Source organism: Microchirus variegatus (assembly GCF_963457635.1).
Source record: "Microchirus variegatus genome assembly, chromosome: 2".
NCBI lineage: Eukaryota > Metazoa > Chordata > Actinopteri > Pleuronectiformes > Soleidae > Microchirus > Microchirus variegatus.
The window spans coordinates 4,206,257-4,224,375 of record NC_139803.1 but is presented as its reverse complement, the minus strand read 5'-3'; the positions used below and the strand labels follow the sequence as shown (position 1 = coordinate 4,224,375).

General features: G+C 40.5%; 1 protein-coding gene across 1 annotated transcript; it reads left to right on the top strand.

Annotated features, from left to right (window-relative positions):
* Positions 1 to 1,929: 1,929 nt before the first annotated feature.
* LOC310944328 (CTP synthase 1-like) lies at positions 1,930 to 17,156 on the top strand. The gene is made up of 18 exons (XM_083910081.1): positions 1,930 to 2,068; positions 3,449 to 3,629; positions 5,251 to 5,421; positions 5,557 to 5,657; positions 6,294 to 6,410; positions 6,562 to 6,645; positions 7,808 to 7,888; positions 8,207 to 8,358; positions 8,676 to 8,808; positions 9,492 to 9,580; positions 11,198 to 11,292; positions 12,469 to 12,531; positions 12,659 to 12,702; positions 14,411 to 14,507; positions 14,588 to 14,643; positions 14,741 to 14,837; positions 14,923 to 15,067; positions 16,379 to 17,156. The coding sequence occupies exons 2-18, from the start codon at positions 3,464 to 3,466 to the stop codon at positions 16,452 to 16,454; spliced, it is 1,767 nt and encodes a 588-aa protein (XP_083766207.1). The 5' UTR covers positions 1,930 to 2,068; positions 3,449 to 3,463; the 3' UTR covers positions 16,455 to 17,156.
* The last annotated feature ends 963 nt before the right edge of the window (positions 17,157 to 18,119 follow it).

Sequence of the window (18,119 nt, the reverse complement as noted above, 5' to 3'; positions counted from 1 at the left end):
GCGGCGGCAGCGACGAACTCTTTAATTAGACCGAGATCGTGGACAGAAATGAATTCGAATCACCGCTCTCTTATCACCCCGCAGCGGCGAAACTGGAGCAGCATGACAGTGGATACATGGAGGGGAACTTTAATATCTCACATAAATGTGCTTTTAAGGGATTGCTGCTCTATTTTGTTTTGCCTCGCTCACTTGACTGAACCAGAGTATACGATGGCATCCGTTAACGCCATTAATCCCCACATATTGCTACACACCTCGTGCTCTCTGCCATAAATTCACTGAGTTCATTGTTTGTGATTGATCATGTGCATGTTAAAAGCTCAATTTACCCTGGATATGTGGTTAGTGATGCTCCACAGAGCTCATGCGCCATCTAGTGGTGAGATTGAGGAAATACCTAGAATTGAAGGCAGGTGGATTCATGAGATCCAGAGAGGAAATCAGGACATTTGAATGCATTTTAATGTATCTAGAAATGTGCATTTTTGTCAGTAAATATTGATGATACGGATGATATTTGTACACCTAACGTAAGTTACAAGAGGGTGAATAATAAATATTAAAAAAAATAAAAATAATAATAATAATAAATGAAAAAAAATTAAAATAAACAATAAGAATTTTTTTTTAAATAAAAAAAAAAAAAAAAATACAATAAATAAATAATTAAATAAGAATACGAATAATAACAATAATAAAAAATAAAAAATATAATATAATAAAAATACACTTGCACTGAGTTGGAAATTATTTTTTTCTCAGCTTTAAATTGTATTTATTCACTACAGAATATGTGACATAATTCCATTGTTCATGGGAAATTAACGTCCTCACAGGGAGAGGACGTTAATTCCCCCCCCCCCCAAACAAAACAGTAATGTGCTCTGATTCCAGTTCAATATTGAAGAGCAGTCACTGATTTTTTTTTTTTTTTTTTGTCAACCAAGGACCATAAGGGCACGATAAGTAAGATAAGAAAGTATTATCATTCCAAGGACCCTCTAGTGTATTCATTCCCCTTGGAATGATTTGATAATAATAAATTGTCATATTAGAAAGTATGAACTGACTGGATATTTATTGTACAATGAGGAAGCGAAAGAGCTAAGAAAATGTGCAAAAAGAACCAGTCATGATGTAACAGAGTGTAATTAAGTGAGAAAATGAGAAGACGGGGAAAAAAGTCTTACACAATTCAAAGGACAGTCAATGGAATAAGTTTCCTGACTTTGATGAAATCATATAACTTGTTTATTTGTATTTTTTATTGTTGTTGCTGTAAATCTGGCTTGAAGAACTAATACAAAATATTGAATAATTAGAGTTACATTTAATTTTTAGCCAAGACAGCTTTATATGTATAACACAGGGCAACTAAAGTGTGCTTTATATAACAACAACATAACAGTTATTCAGTTATTTTGATATCCTAGTAATAATAAAAATAAAACGGAGTACGTACTAATAGAAGGGGAGGAAAACAATTAATTAGTTTAAGATATAGCACAAAGCACACAGAAGTTTAATATTTTAGATGTTCAGAGAAATGCAATGTACACAAAAACAATGTCAACACTTCAAATGATGGAATAGAATATTATAACATGTGGGGATTGGATCATTAAAAAGTAGACAGAAGATAATATGAGCAGTTTCACATACGATAAAAAAAAGAAAGGTGGCAAACATAATGCATTATTATTATTATTATTATTATTTTTATTATCATTATCATTATTAGTATTATTATTATTTACAACAGTGGGTAGCGTTGTTTGGAGACAAAGCGGAACATAATGCAATGTTGGAAATATGAACTCCACGCCAGTAGGTGGCAGTGCTGGGCCGATAACGTGTTTGCAGCCGATATTAATGCGTAGAATAAGACGCGGCAGGAACCAAACAGCAGCCGCAAAAGGGAGCAACGCATGGAGCAACTCCGCCGCACAGTAATGTCAGTGTGTCCTACACGTGTTAACTGTCGCCGCTGAAAATAGAAGAGACACGTAAAGGTTACTCGGCAACTCGCACATTTTGAACGCCAGCTTCTCTCTGTAGCCGTTGGGTGAGACTTTGCTAATTACGTGCTGTTATGTTTTAGTGCGAGAAAGCCTTGTAATAATAATACTGTAGCTAGCTACCGATGCTGCACATTTGAGCCCTGTCGTAGCTAGTTGTTTATAACAGGACTGTTGTTGTTGTTGTTGTTGTTGTTTTTAGCGACGTTAGGCTGAACATGTTGACTTTACACAGGTGACACTGTCGACTGTTGTTGTTGTTGATAACTACGTAGTTGACGCTCAGTCCGTGAATCTGTGACGGCTCAGTGCAAACGGTTGGTGATTTGGAGGATAGCCAAGTTAAGCTAACCAAACTTTTGACAGCCTATTTTGCGTTTGTAGTTAATACAACATGAATAAAGTATTCATAAATATGAATAAGTGGAGGTGTTTTAACACAGGTGGCTCACAGTACAGATGTCTCTTTCGGTATATTTTTATGCGCCCTTGCAATTTCCCGCCACTAATTCATAAAGTACGTGACTGTTAGCAAAAACATATGAGCAGCTATGAACACACCCTTAGTTGAGGGTTTAGTGTTTTGGTGCTCTTTTCAGTTTACTCGTCCATTGTCTATATACTATATAAACCGTGTATATATATATATATATATATATATATATATATATATATATATATATATATATATATATGAAGGTTCAGTTCTAAATGTAGATGTAAACAAACCGGTATGCCCACCTGCAAGTATGAAAACAACATAATTTAACATGTCACCTCTGGTTAATTTGAGTGAATCAGGGCCGGCCCAAGCCTCCATGGGGCCCTAAGCAAAATCAAAATTTTAAAAATACACTCCCGTAATACAGATTTTACTATTATATGAAAAGAAATACAGCATTAAATAAAATAAAATAAACATCAAATATATATCAAACAAATACTTAAATAATAATGTAAATCAACTGAGGCACCCAGAACAAGGTAATAAAAATGGTTTATAAATACAATATGAAGTCAAATAATCACATCTGACAACTATGTAAAAACTGTGAAAAAGCTTTGGTAAAAAACGGGGGGAAAATCCTAAGTAAACTACAGCAATCCAAACTTTTATTTATTTATTTGTTTTTTAGTTAATGCTCTTGGGGCCCTCCAGTGGTCACGGGGCCCTAAGCAGCGGCTTAGTTCGCTTATGCCTTGGGCCGGCCCTGGAGTGATTATAATACATTAGCATTGTATATGTGAATCCAGTGAGAACATAACGTTACATGAATGTAATAGACATATAAAGCTCTCATGCACATCACATGTTGCATCAATATGTGGTTAAGCGGGTTTAGTTGAACACACTCCCAGACTGTGTCAGGTTTCATCTGCTCATCTTCATTTTTTTTATAAATGATTTGTGTTTTATATGTGCATAGATATTGCATGTCACCATGAAGTACATCCTGGTTACTGGAGGAGTCATATCCGGTATTGGCAAAGGCATCATAGCGAGCAGCGTGGGAACAATCCTCAAGTCCTGTGGCCTTCATGTGACAGCCATCAAAATTGACCCCTACATTAACATTGATGCTGGCACCTTTTCACCATATGAACACGGTGAGTAGATAAGTCTGTCTGTTTTTAATGTCTTCATCCAGCTGCACCGAATCGACTTTAAATGCTGCAGTACATATGCCAGACCTATATGTGGCACTGTAACGCTGCTACAGAATGCATGGCCATAAATTGTGTGCACTGTTTACCTTACAGTATGTACTCGGGGGGGGAAACGCAGACATAGAGACAGAATGACCATAGCAGGGGGAGTAAACACAGGAAAAAAGTTATCATAAAGTAAACAGACCAGACACACTACAAACACAAGAAGAGCAAGACGACTGTGTGGTTAAAAAGCTGATTAAGCTGATTCTCCCAAACTTGTTTTGATGTGTATGGTCCCTTTAGAATTCTTCGAGTGTTGTTTACTGTAGACAACAGTCAATGCACTGCCTGTTTGGAGTGGGAAATGTGAGAACTGGAACATGATTTATCCATTGTTTTGATGTCAACAGGGACAGTGTTTTTGCTTTATTTTGCATATTTTCAGGGATGTTTGTTAGAGAGCCTTTTAAATTTTAAGGGGGTTTATCATAGCACCTAAAACATGAGAAAAATGTTAGTGGGTTGTTTAACCAAGGTGATTGAATATGTACACAGCCAATTCCTGCTTCTCAATAAGCTAGCCTGACTATAGCCAGTAAGCTGTCAGCCAAATATGCAGGTTTGAACCAGTTACCAAGAGTGTTGTGCAACTTATTATACAATGTAGTGGTGGTTGTGTCCAGAGGGACACAGCAGTGCTCCACTTCACATCACTATTTAAAGGGACACTGCGTAGTATTTATGGGTTTATATGACCCAAAATCCACTTTTTTATTCATATTATGTGCTCCTGCATTGTCTAGTCGATGTATAATTGTTTCATTTTCGTAGTGTTTCAAAAAGTCATGTAAAATAACACGGTCGCGGGCCGCTGTTGCATTGCCACTGTTAGCAGCGAGATGTCATGTTTCTACTGGAGCCTGTAAGGACAAACCCGAGAGAACAAATCAAGCGTCGCTTTACTTGTAGCGGAAGTCCCGATCGGATCTTTTTACGTGTTTAGAGCGGAGGACCACACAGCGGATTTTACAGCGCATAAAGGAACACCAGTACCTGACCGTACGCCCGCACCACGGAGAAAGACGACGAGGGCGACATTTGACCGGCTGAGGATACCGTAGTGCTCAGGGAAGGGAGGGGGTGAGCAGAGGAGCAGTTCGTTGTCGTAAATTTCAGCCTCTCCTCTAGATGTCACTATAAACTACTTACGTCACCTTTAAACGCAAATTTAAATGCTTTTTGCTAAGGACGCACCGAAAGTTATCGGCTGAAATTTCCCAAAAAAAAAAGGCATTTTCGGTTTCGGCCGAAAAACTTTTATCACTGAAACAAACCCAAACAATGTTGTGATGACGCATGCAAAAACTGCGGCCATGATGCCCCTGTCTATTCCCGTTTAGAGTCTGTCCAAGATCAGTCTGGAACACCAATAGGTTCCAACAATGTATGTACACTGTACACCACCTATTAAATGCTGGAAAGTCTCTTGGCTGCATACGGCGCAGATTATGAACTCCCCGCGACATTCACTTCACACCAGAGAACACTGAATGGTTGCAATTTCTGTGTCGTGCAGGTGAAGTGTTTGTTCTTGATGATGGTGGAGAGGTGGATCTGGACTTGGGCAACTACGAGCGTTTCCTGGACATCAAGCTCACCAGAGACAACAACCTCACCACTGGAAAGATCTACCAGTCTGTAATAAACAAGGAGAGGAGGGGTGACTACTTAGGCAAGACTGTCCAAGGTAAATTATAACGTATCATGGTTATTCTGCTACCATCTGCGTGAATTCTGCACCCACTTTGTGGACGATGGATGAATCAACACAAGCAACATGGCAAACTACTTAGACCATTGTATGTGTCCTTTGTTTTGTTAGTGGTACCTCACATCACAGATGCCATCCAGGACTGGGTAGTGAGGCAGGCGAAAATTTCAGTCGATGATGATGATGTGGAGCCTCAAGTTTGTGTTATAGAGGTAAATTATTAGTCGAGACAACTTTATATTCAAGGCGAAAAAACACACAAGTGTTGTTTTTCAACAGCTCCCATGTGCTACTACTGAAATAATTTGTGACTGTGGTGTTTTTCTTGTGCTATAAAGTGGACTCGAGCAGGTTTTCAATCAGAAACGAAATCAGCTTCGTAGAGAGATGAAGAAAATACTGGCCCCTCTTGGCAAATGTGGAGAAACTGAGCCTATTCAAATGATAATTCACTGAAGCGGGAAAACAAACCCATTATTTTGAAAAGCTAAAATTGTTTCATCCACTTGTGTAAGTCTGACTCTGCTTTAGTGCCTATGTTATTAGTTGGGTAAGAAACTAATTTAGCTAGTGGTATAAATCAAGGGTGTGTTTGACATCTGGTATTTCCAAGCCAAATTCTCATAAACCAAGTTAAATTATTACTTTGCCTCCAGCAGAAGTTTTTCCTGATATGACGTGCATCAAAAGCAGCTCGGACAGAGTTATGGGCTCGGCGCAGTTAATGTCATGCTGCACTCGTGTACTTGCCAAGTCTGTGTCGGAGTGTGTAAGATTCTGAGAACCGAAACTGTTTATTCACGCGTACTTAGTTTTTGTTGTCTAAGCTGGTATTTCTGCGTCGACAGCTGGGAGGCACAGTGGGGGACATCGAGAGCATGCCCTTCATTGAAGCCTTTAGACAGTTCCAGTTCAAGGTGAAGAGGGAGAACTTCTGCAACATCCACGTCAGCTTGATACCACAGGTATATGAATCGCTGCACAGAAAAACACACAATGACTCCTTTAGCATTATTTAATAGCATTAAAGTATTGTGGCTTGTGGGATGCCCAGTATAATACTACTATATGCTACTATACTGCTATAATGTTATTGTGGTGTATTTTTTTCCTTAGCCCAGTACCACAGGAGAGCAAAAAACCAAACCGACCCAAAACAGTGTGCGAGAGCTCAGGGGTCTGGGCCTGTCTCCAGATTTGGTGAGTTAGGTTTTGCATTCTACAACATTTCCTCTTTGACCCCAGTTATAAATAAGCTACTCTGTCCTTCCACTTACAGTACTGTGCAGTCGCCTCAAGGCACCACCAGCTTTGTTGTTTTTCTGTCAATGAGCAAACCTCATACATGTATATGTAATGCTCAAGCATGTCACGAATAAACCTGGTGTAATAGACCTTTTAAACCTGGACAAACACAGGTTTTTTACCGATATCGACGATTAGGGTTCCGTACCAGGTTTAAGAGAGCCAGGGTCATGTTGCTGTTCAATTGCAAGGATAACTTTATCCTGTAGAAGATGTTATTTGTGTGTTTACCATATTTCCTGGCTGTGTTCCAATCAGGCTTTTAGCTAGGCTTTTTTTTAGAGGGTGAAATTAATTATTGTGCCAATTTTGTAACTTTTATTTTTATTTCGAGTAGATCTTAGTAAACTGTTGACAGACTCTCAAGAACGCACTTTTCATTGGTTTTACTCCGTCGTCTAGTTCTTTCTTTAGAAGACGCTTTAGCGCTGTAATTAAGGGAATAACAGATGCATCAGATGAGCTGATCTCTTTCATTAACCGCTCAAAGAGAGAGAAGGGAGTGTCGCAGGGAGTTCATATTCCGCGCTGCACTGCAGCCAAGTTTCGCTTTTGCGCAAAGATACTTTCCAGCATTTAATAGGTGCTGTTCCACCGTGTACTCGCACCTTTTTGGAATCCTGTGGTGTTCCAAACTGATCTTGGACAGACTTTAAGCGGGTATAGACAAGCGCGTGCTGGCAAAAACTACGGCCAGCACGTGCCCATCTATACCCGCGCGTCATCGCAACATCGTTTCGGTGGTTACCGGGGGGAAAATAGGGCGTCCTGCCTAAAAGTAGGGCATCTAATTTCCGTCCCCAGGACGCCCGGACGCCCTGCTGGCTAAAAGCCTGGTTCCAATAAAGTTTTTGATCAATAATTATACTATGTGGCCATTATAGCATTACTAAAACGACAAATCTAATGGTGGCCTCAGGCTTTTGTGTCAACTGTATGTAACTGTAACTGTTGGGTATGCATTCATCATGTGGTGTGGGCAGATAGAAATCTTTGAGACTGTTCTTTGGTCCTGCTGTTGTAATACGTTTAAAATGAACCTTCATTTCTCTGTCAGATTATGTGCCGCTGCGCTACACCGCTAGAAACATCCGTTAAGGAGAAGATCTCCATGTTTTGTCATGTGGAGCCCTCACAGGTGAAGTACCAAAATCGCATTTGATTCATCAAATAAAAGATCTGATCACAACTGTTCACAGCTGGCATTGAAATGCATCATATGTGCATCCCTGTGACCAGTTGCGATTGTTGCTGTGTCTGTGTTAGGTTTGGGTGGTATCCAAAACGGATATTTATGTTTTACACCTTTTAAAATCTGTTTGCTAAATGACAGTTATTATCTTTCAGTTCATATAATACACGCGACATCCCTAATATAAACATTGACATTGCGCTCGTCTCATGTCAAATAAAACTTGATGTAACACTTTTAATTCTTCCTCTCTCTTCTTCTTAGGTGGTGTGTGTCCAAGATGTTTCTACGGTCTACAGAGTTCCTCTGCTGCTGCTGGAACAGGGCGTCATGAGGTACTTCTGCGAGCGTCTGAACTTGCCCGTCGAGCCGAAGCCCAGAAAGATGCTCACGAAGTGGAAGGAGATGGCCGACCGGTGAGGAAGTTTTGTCTTAGGCGCTCATCCTCGTTTCTACCTCGTTGTCTTTGTGGAAGAAAGTTGAACATACAGACACAAATGGAATAGAATCAGTCGGTTATAGAACAAAAAGTCAATTTGTTACCTCCCAGGAATTGTGTAACAAACCCAGGAATATTGAACGCTGAAAGCCAAATTATTCTGCAGTCACTGCAGCTCACAGGAAGCGGAGGTAAAAAACCAAATGAACATTGAATTGTTCATAGAGTAGCTGTGTGGATGTGATTAAATAATGCACATGGTCAGGTCTCTAAATCATTTTCCTCTGTCCTCAGATCTGACCGTCTCCTGGAGAAAGTTTCCATTGCTCTGGTGGGGAAGTATACAAAGTTATCCGACTCCTACACATCGGTTATTAAGGCCCTTGAGCACTCGGCCCTCGCAATTAATCACAAACTGGACGTTAAGGTATGTAATTCAGTGTTTCATACTTTCTTATTTCTTTACTAATCTCTGGAATTTCCTTCTCTGCTTTTGTGGTCTTTGCTAGAAAACTGGATTAATCTCATACGTGTGCCTGTATGTGTGTGTGTGGTCTCTTAGTACAGTGTTTCCCAACCCTGGTCCACGGGCAACGTGGCCATGCCATGTTTGAGATGTTGCCCTGTTAAAAAAAAACACCTGATTCAGATGAAACATTATATTTTTTTTTTTTTTTTTGCTTTTACAACAGTTGAAACATTACATTTTTGAAAATAAAATTAAATAAAATGTTGTTTTTTTTTAATTATTATTATTATTTATTTTTCTAAAGACAAAAATTAAAACTACATTTTTAGAAAAAAAATGACAAGTTTAAATATACATTTTTTTTTTCTTACAAAAGTTGAAATACAACATTTTTTGGGAAAAAAAATGACATAAGTTGAAATATAATAGTTTTTTTTAAATGACAAAAGTTGAAAGTTGAGCTTGATGATGAGCTGACGATTTATTTGAATCAGGTGTTTTTGGAGCAGGGCAACGTATAAAACATGGCATGGCCGCGTTCCCTGAGGACCTGGCTTGGGAAAATGCTGTCTTAGTAGGTTGGCCATGATCTGATCTCTGAACTGATCTCCTTCCAAATACTGTGTGTGTTGTTATTATAGTACATAGACTCTGCAGACCTGGAGCCTGCCACTCAGCAAGACGAACCAGTGAAATATCACGAGGCCTGGCAGAAGCTCTGCAGTGCTGAGTGAGTAGACGAACCCAAGAGAACACATGTGCCCAAAGGTCTGAAAGATGGTGGAATTGTACAATTCAATACTCTTAAGACAATATAATTACCTTTCTCATCGTATTGTAATTCATGCTACATGATTATAGCAGCTCTTGTCGTTTCAGCAGGGATGTCTGTGCTTTGTAGAAGTTTCATTAAATCTTGTGTAAACTGATATGATCAGGTATTGATCACTTGTTTCTTACCACATCTCAAAAAAATCTTTGCAATTAAAGTCCACGATAGGTCTGAAAGACTTTGGGAGGGGGAGGGACGGGGACCTAATCGTTTCTCGATTTGAGATGCAATCTTTTTTTGTAAGTCAACCTTCCGTTTAATATCCTCTGTGTAATGGATTTAAAACTTGACGGAGCGTTACCGCGTCAAATAAAATATGAACTGCTTTGTATTTATAATGCAAGGATAAAGAAATGGATTGCTTCAATCATGTGTGCATTACAGTGTATTAATTGACACAGAACAACAGAAAAAGTCATTACAGAAGTGTGTGAGTAAAAAAGAAATTATAAAAACTAATTGCTGTAAACAATCCCAGGCACTGAAAACGCTAGGTCATTAACTCATTGCAATCAATTTCAGCGTTTGCAATTTGCTAATTGCAGTTTTGATTTGAAAATGATGAATTGCACAGTCTACAATTCCAGAGATAAGCAGAACATGTTTCTGCTCTTAGCTTTAAGCTGTTGTTGCTCATGGGATGTTTGTTTTTCTGATCATTCGGAGTAAAATCAAGAGACGGTTTACTCTAAAGTCCCAGAAGATCAAAACATTAAACCAGAGCAGCTGAATAAATGGTAATGAGATGACATCATTTTCTTCATTCGGCTGGTAAATGTGGACAGTCTCCTTCCCTGTGTTTACACAATTGTATGCACTGCATTGGCAGCAGTAGGGCTGTGCGATTAATCGAATTTTAATCGTGATTTTGATTCGTGCTTCTCACGATCATAAAAACATTATAATCGAAGAAAAACGATTAATGCGCCGTGTATGTAAATTCCTATGCTATAAAAACACCTTGAATGCACCAGTGTTAAGTGCAGCTGCAGCAAGCGTGTGACTTGCGTGCATCAATAACATGAGGAGCGAGCGATTGAAAACGTGGCAGAAAGGTAACAAAGGTAGGAAAATATGAGTCATCTGGAAACATTTTGGCTCCGATGTGACGGACATTGAGCAAACGAAATTGTTTGCAAAGTTTCTCGCGCTGTCATGTCTGCTCCTGAAGGCAACACGACCAACTTCATTTCAATCGCTTAAAGTTCAGCCATGAAGTGGTCTATAAAGCTCGTCAGCCAGCGTCACCGCAACACGGTCCTCTATTAAGGACACTCTTTATGATGTGTCCCATAATGTCCAACCACATCCCACAGACATCAAGAGATAGTGGAGGCTGTGACGTTAATTTAAAAAATGTGGTAGTAAAGGACATGTAAGAATCATTACCGTAAGCAACCCAGGATTCAAGACGCATGTTAAGACTTTGGCACAAGCGTCACGTGTTGAATAAAATACATGTATGCTGTATATTTTTTTTGTGTTTTTAATATTCTGGATTTCTTCCTCCCACAGTGGTGTGCTGGTACCAGGTGGTTTTGGTGTGAGGGGAACAGAAGGCAAGATTCTGGCTATTAAGTGGGCAAGAAAACAGAACAAGCCATTTCTGGGTAAGAGAGAATCCACAACTTTGAACTTGACTAACACATTCTGCCTCCTTTTTTATTATTTGATAATGTAGATTTTCCAGCTGTAAACCAGTTAACGTGTGTGTAATTGAATCCGTTTAGAATGCAGGTTTATATTTGCATCGCATTGTCAACTTTCATGAATAAATCAACTCGATAATGAGCTGAATTGCAGTGGAATTAATGCTCCTTTTGCCAGAAAGGCCACAGCAAACCCCCTGATCAATACTAAGTGTAATACTAAGCGAACTTTAATTTATTGATATGATACTGATCCTTAAAGCTCCACTGAGCTGTTCATAAAATGCTAAATGGGCTTTATTTTGACATAACATGTATACGATACTCTAAACACTAACCAAAATAAACTAAAGATTTAACCTAATTCACCAGTTTAAAAATAAACTGATTTTTATCTGTGTACAATGCAATAAATATCCCACAATATCAGCAATGTGATAAGGGAAAATATAAAAACAAAACAAATAAACTTTAAAATAAAATAATAATTTATATGTATGTATATGTGTGTATATATCTGTATGTATATGTATATATATGTGTATGTATGTATATGTATATATACATGTGTGTGTGTGTGTGTATATATACATATATACATATAATCGACAGGAAATGTACACAATTGCTGCTAATTAGCTCTTTCATTCCATAGTTTGACTTCCTCAACTAAAACATCGAGAATCAATTTAAAAGACTAAATGGATGTTTTAAAGATTAAAAAAACCTCTCATATTATACTGTCCTGTCCTTCCCTTAACTTAAAAAAAGACATTTATCCTTAAGTTAAATCTTAAATGTGTCTAAATACAATATGAAAACTGTAAAGTTGCAGGAACCCATCAATAATATATTTGCAGATTTATAAGAAGCCTCTTTGCGTCCTTGTATCCTCGTATCCTCGCTGTGTCTTGGGTGTGATTACAGCTCTCAGTTGTGACTTCAGTGTAAATGTACTGAACGAACCGGGACTGTTTACACAGACACATACTTTGTAACTAAATAATACACACGGTAATAACCGTACCATTATCCACCAAAGTGGTTTGTTTAGAAGGGCTTTTGTTCACTCGTTTGTTCAGGTTCTAACAACAGCTCTCAATTATGCATGAATTCTGCTGCTCTTGTTTTGTGCAGGCGTTTGTTTGGGCATGCAGCTGGCAGTGTGCGAGTTTGCCCGAGAAGTTCTTGGATGGAAAGGTAAGTAATTGCACAGTCGGTCTGGGCACTCTGTCAAGGATCATTGAATTCCTCTGGTTTCATAAATGATGAAGCCACTCGCAACTCGTTTGGAGCTGAGATCGCTTTCGCTCTTCTTTTTTTTCAGATGCAAACTCCACAGAATTTGATCCTGAATCCCAACACCCTGTGGTAGGTTCCGTTTCTTTAGCCGCGTTTTACATTTAAATGCATATCTGTCCGACTCGGCAGATGACTTGCAAACGGCACTAGCGTGTGTTGTTTGGATAGGAAACGCAAGAGATATTGGTAGAAATCACTAAAAGAGGCACTTCTGCTTCCTCTCGCTGTAAAAAGAAACCATCAAGCACAGAAATAGACAAAAACCAGGCGCATATTGAATGGGTATTGCACTAGTCAATTTTGTATGAAAGTGTGGTTGTATGAAGTATTAAATAAAGTCAGCACTGACTACACTATGTGCTCCCCCTGCATGGGAAACCAGCTTGCTGCTAGTGCAGATGCAAATCTACACCTGCTTAACCCTGCGCTACAGCCGAGGAACGTCAGCGGCGCGGTCGCCGTTTGCAAATCGCTTCCATTCTAATCAATGAGAGCATTTCCACCAGACGCGATGCGGCGCGTCTCAGCAGCGTCCCAGAAGCGGCTCGCCGGCGCCGCAGCGCTATCGATAGGTAGCGCTGGACGCGTTGCAGCCGCTGACGTTCCGCGGCTGTAACGCGTCCAGTGGAAATCCGGGGTAAGTCGGACGGCCTTTGCCAACTGGATACTGAAGTTTTGTAAACTGCTTCCCCTGGGATTCCACTGAAAGCGTATATATCTGTCGCGACATCGAAATACAGCGCTTCAGTGCAGCAGAATTCAGCAAGAGCGGGACAGGAAGTCAACACCGATAGTAAGAGCTCAATTCATACTCCTGCGTAAAGTGCTCTACGTAGGTTACGCAGAGCCCTCTGCGTCGCGGAGAGACTGTCGGAGAGCCTCCGTCTACCCGTCGACGGACAAAGGAGACGGCAAGAGCTGCAATTGGTCTTCAGGACAGGCCGAGATATCGCTGCACTGCGCCGGCCACTGTGCGCGCCAAGCGCCAAGCACGTTTAGACTCTAAACGGTCAATTTCTCGCCTCATGTTATCTTAAAACATCGTTCAGTGACACAGAAAAGTGAGAAACGGCCACTGTTTCAACAACAAAAACAACAGTCTTTCTCTCTCGGACGCCATTGCTCACCGTAGCCAAAAGCACAACAACCTCGCGTAGCGCCCCCTACTGGTCGGGCGGGAAATTGCAGTGCGTATCCGTCACCACGGCTGGGAAGTATGAAGGCTCGAGGGGTCTTTGTGGTTACGCAGTCGGAGAAGTGTAATGTGGCCTTGTTTTTTTTTGGGGGGGGGGGGGGTTCAATAAAAGCCCCCGTGTTGACACCTTATCATATTTCACCTGACTACATCAACAGTGGATCAACGGTTATATCATGCCTGTAAAAAAAACAACAATGTATAGAGAAAAATCAGATCACATGGGAGCTGCTGGTTTCGACTGCTGCCTCCTTTTGTAAATTGATGAAACGTCTGAACAAAGGATTTAAAACCATAGACACATTTCAAACTCGATGTCGGAGGCAGTGTGAGGATCAACAACTCCTGTGTGCTGTGATGTGAAAATTGCTGATTTTCTCTTTGGTGTGGAAGAGGGGGGGGGGGGGTTTACAAAGCTTTCAGTTTTCAGTCAGAAAAGGCTGTCTAACGGTGAGAAAGTGTGACATAAAGATAAAGTGTCCCTGCTGATGGTGCGAATGAAGTTGGATGGGATGCTCGTCAGTATCTTATACGGCCTTGAAAGTGCTGAACGATCCTTTTGTCTTGTTTTGTTCCTGGCAGGTGATTGACATGCCGGAGCACAACCCAGGGCAGATGGGTGGGACGATGAGGTTGGGGAAGAGACGCACCATTTTCAAATCGGACACCAGTGTACTGAGTATGTACAACTAAATGGTGGATTTTCAACATTTGAGGTTTTTTTTGTAACTGATTTATTTATTTATTTATTTTTAACAGGAAAACTGTACGGAGATTTGGACTATGTTGAGGAGAGGCATAGACACAGGTTTGAGGTACAAACTGAATTACATTTTAAAGCTTTTTGGGTGGAAATGCAAGTCTGCAAAAAAATATATTATGCAGTATTATAAACTAACCACTTCCTTACAGGTGAATCCTGAGCTGACGCACCACTTTGAATCAAAGGGCCTCCATTTTGTTGGTCAGGATGTGGAAGGAGAGAGAATGGAGATTGTTGAATTAGAGGGTGAGTTTAATAAATTCATGTTATGGTTATGGTGATGATGAATAAATACAGCATTGACTTTTGCTACCTGCTCTTTTTGTTTCAGGCCACTGTTACTTTGTTGGAGTGCAGTACCATCCAGAGTTCACCTCCAGACCCATCAAACCGTCTCCTCCATACTTTGGCCTCCTGCTGGCTGCTGCAGGGAAACTCCCGGGCTTCATGGCCAAGGGCTGTCGCCTTTCTCCACGGTAAACTCAGACACGGCTGCACTTTTTAGACTTGGCTAGTTTAGTCTCGGATCATTGGTTTTGTCATTATAACTAATTTAATTCTTTTGTATTCCCATTTTGATTGTCTATGTGGTGCCGTGAGCGATGTAGTGCCCATCGTTTGTTTGCAATGTACCACACTAATGCCTTATTGTTACATTTAAATAATTTATTAACAATATGAATGCAACAATAACCAAACAACTGGAAACGAACGGTAAAAAGAAGAGCGGTCACAGAGAGGAGGGGTTTCGAGTTTGGTTGATGTGTCGCCCAAATGAGCAGTTGCCATGGCCACATTATACTTCTCGGACTGCGTAACCACGGAGACCCCTCGAGCCTTCATACTTCTCCGTCGTGGTGACGGATACACACTGCAATTTCCCGCCCTATCAGTAGAGGTCGCTACGCAAGTTTGTTGTGCTTTTGGCTACAGTGAACAATGGCGTCCGAGAGAGAAAGACTGTTGTTGCAGCATTGAATCAGTGGCCGTTTCTCACTTTTCTGTGTCACGGAACGCAGTTTAGAGATCATTTGAGGCGAGAAATTAGCCATTTAGAGTCTAAACATGTGCTGTGTGTGTAAAGATATGACGTATTTATAAGTTTGGCAGCGACGTTGTCGGCGGTGATCAGCTCCGCCTCTGTGGACGCTCGGTGCGCACTGTGAGCCGGCACAGAGCAGCGTTATCTCGGCCTGTCCTGAGGACCAATCGCAGCTCTTGCCGTCTCCGTTGTCCCTTGACGGAGTGACGGACACTTAAAAAATATTTCGTGCAGTCGGAGACAACGCAGAGAGCACTTAACGCAGGAGTATATATTGGGCTCTAGTCGGCAGCAGTTCCGGGTTAGCAGGAAAAGCTAACGTGTAGCTGTGCTACAGTGGCTACAAGCACAACACTGTATTTGTTTCCCCCCCCCCCTCTGGCGCGCCTGCAAGACGTCACACTGGGGGGCATCGTTAAACCCTCGATTCCACCTTTGTGTTCAAAGTTCAAGCTCATGACGTCGTTTTGATCGATATTAAATTTACAATGCGTGTGTGATGGCAGCCATTTTGTCAGGTCACAGTAGGGAAATAGCAAGTGTTAATCACCAAACGATCGATGGCTGAGTTCCATTAAGCTTACTTACGTTTGTGTGCAGGCTAGTTCCCTGTCACACTGTTAAACATGTCAAAATGGCTGCTGTGGGCAAAGGGTATTACAGCTTACACTGTGTTATCACCATTGCACCTGGAACCGCATTAGAATAATCCCTGTTTTAATATCCATTTTGTGTTTGATCACAGGGACACCTACAGCGACCGCAGCGGCAGCAGCTCTCCTGAAGCCGACACCATGGACCTGAGGTTCCCCTCTTTGTAGTCGTGCTTTAATATATACCCGTGTTTTTGTGGACGACTGCAAAGTCCAGGGTGAGAAATGGTCCGTCTCTAATGTTGGAAAACCAAAGTACATGTTAAACTAGTTTTATTTTTATTCAAAATATATTTATGCCTTCAGTTTGTTTGTGTATCGGTACATGGACGTTTTTATAGCTCTGTTGCTGCAACAAGAACAATGTGAAATGCAGTAATCTGAGGAATTATGGTAACAAAAAATTGCGTACAGACATTGTTAGAAAACTGTAAAGAAAACGGGAGAAGCTAAGCACTTCAGGAAATGGACGATGACTTTACCGGTTATATATTCAAAAGCAAAGCAATAGCATTAAAGTGGGAGTCAGGGTGCCGTCGTGCTGGGGAAAAAAGAAAACATTGACCTCTTACATGACTTTATTTGTCCATGTTGCATGATATTTAAAGTATGTTTATTTTTAGAGTTTTATTTACTGCCACTTATTGTTTCTTTCCTGTCAAGTGTATATAACACTCAGGTTCTTACACTCATGTGTGTAAACTACAGGTTATACTCGGTTTGGATAATCTTGTGATGTTTTGCATGGAAATTGTTTGAGTTTTAGACAAAACGGGAATGTATGGTTTAGTCCTCATGAGGAACTGGCTTTTATTCTGGTTTAGACCTCATGAGGAACTGGCTTTTATTCTGGTTTAGTCTTCATGAGGAACTGACCTTTATTCTGGTTTAGTCTTCATGAGGAACTGGCCTTTATTCTGGTTTAGTCTTCATGAGGAACTGGCCTTTATTCTGGTTTAGTCTTCATGAGGAACTGGCGTTTATTCTGGTTTAGTCTTCATGAGGAACTGGCTTTTATTATGGTTTAGTCTTCATGAGGAACTGGCCTTTATTCTGGTTTAGTCTTCATGAGGAACTGGCCTTTATTCTGGTTTAGTCCTCATGAGGAACTGGCCTTTATTCTGGTTTAGTCTTCATGAGGAACTGACCTTTATTCTGGTTTAGTCCTCATGAGGAACTGGCTTTTATTCTGGTTTAGTCTTCATGAGGAACTGGCTTTTATTCGGGTTTAGTCTTCATGAGGAACTGACCTTTATTCTGGTTTAGTCTTCATGAGGAACTGACTTTTATTCTGGTTTAGTCTTCATGAGGAACTGGCCATTATTCTGGTTTGGTCCTCATGAGGAACTGGCTTTTATTATGGTTTAGTCTTCATTAGGAACTGGCCTTTATTCTGGTTTAGTCTTCATGAGGAACTGGCCTTTAGTCTGGTTTAGTCTTCATGAGGAACTGGCCTTTAGTCTGGTTTAGTCTTCATGAGGAACTGGCCTTTATTCTGGTTTAGTCTTCATGAGGAACTGGCCTTTATTCTGGTTTAGTCTTCATGAGGAACTGACCTTTATTCTGGTTTAGTCTTCATGAGGAACTGACCTTTATTCTGGTTTAGTCTTCATGAGGAACTGACCTTCGTGAGGAACTGGCCTTTATTCTGGTTTGGTCCTCATGGAGACTTTGTCTGGCCTTTATTCTGGTTTAGTCTTCATGAGGAACTGGCTTTTATTCTGGTTTAAACCTCATGAGGAACTGGCCATTATTCTGGTTTGGTCCTCATGGCAATCTAAGTTTTTGTTGGGTCCTTATGATGACCTAATTTTTTATTATGGTTTAAACCTC

Excerpts from the sequence above, each read along its gene's own strand:
- LOC310944328 (XM_083910081.1), top strand. The coding sequence starts at position 3,464 with ATGAAGTACATCCTGGTTACTGGAGGAGTCATATCCGGTATTGGCAAA. Across the intron at positions 7,889-8,206 it reads GTCATGTGGAGCCCTCACAG|GTGGTGTGTGTCCAAGATGT; the intron begins GTGAAGTACCAA and ends TCTTCTTCTTAG. Across the intron at positions 14,508-14,587 it reads ATCGGACACCAGTGTACTGA|GAAAACTGTACGGAGATTTG; the intron begins GTATGTACAACT and ends TATTTTTAACAG.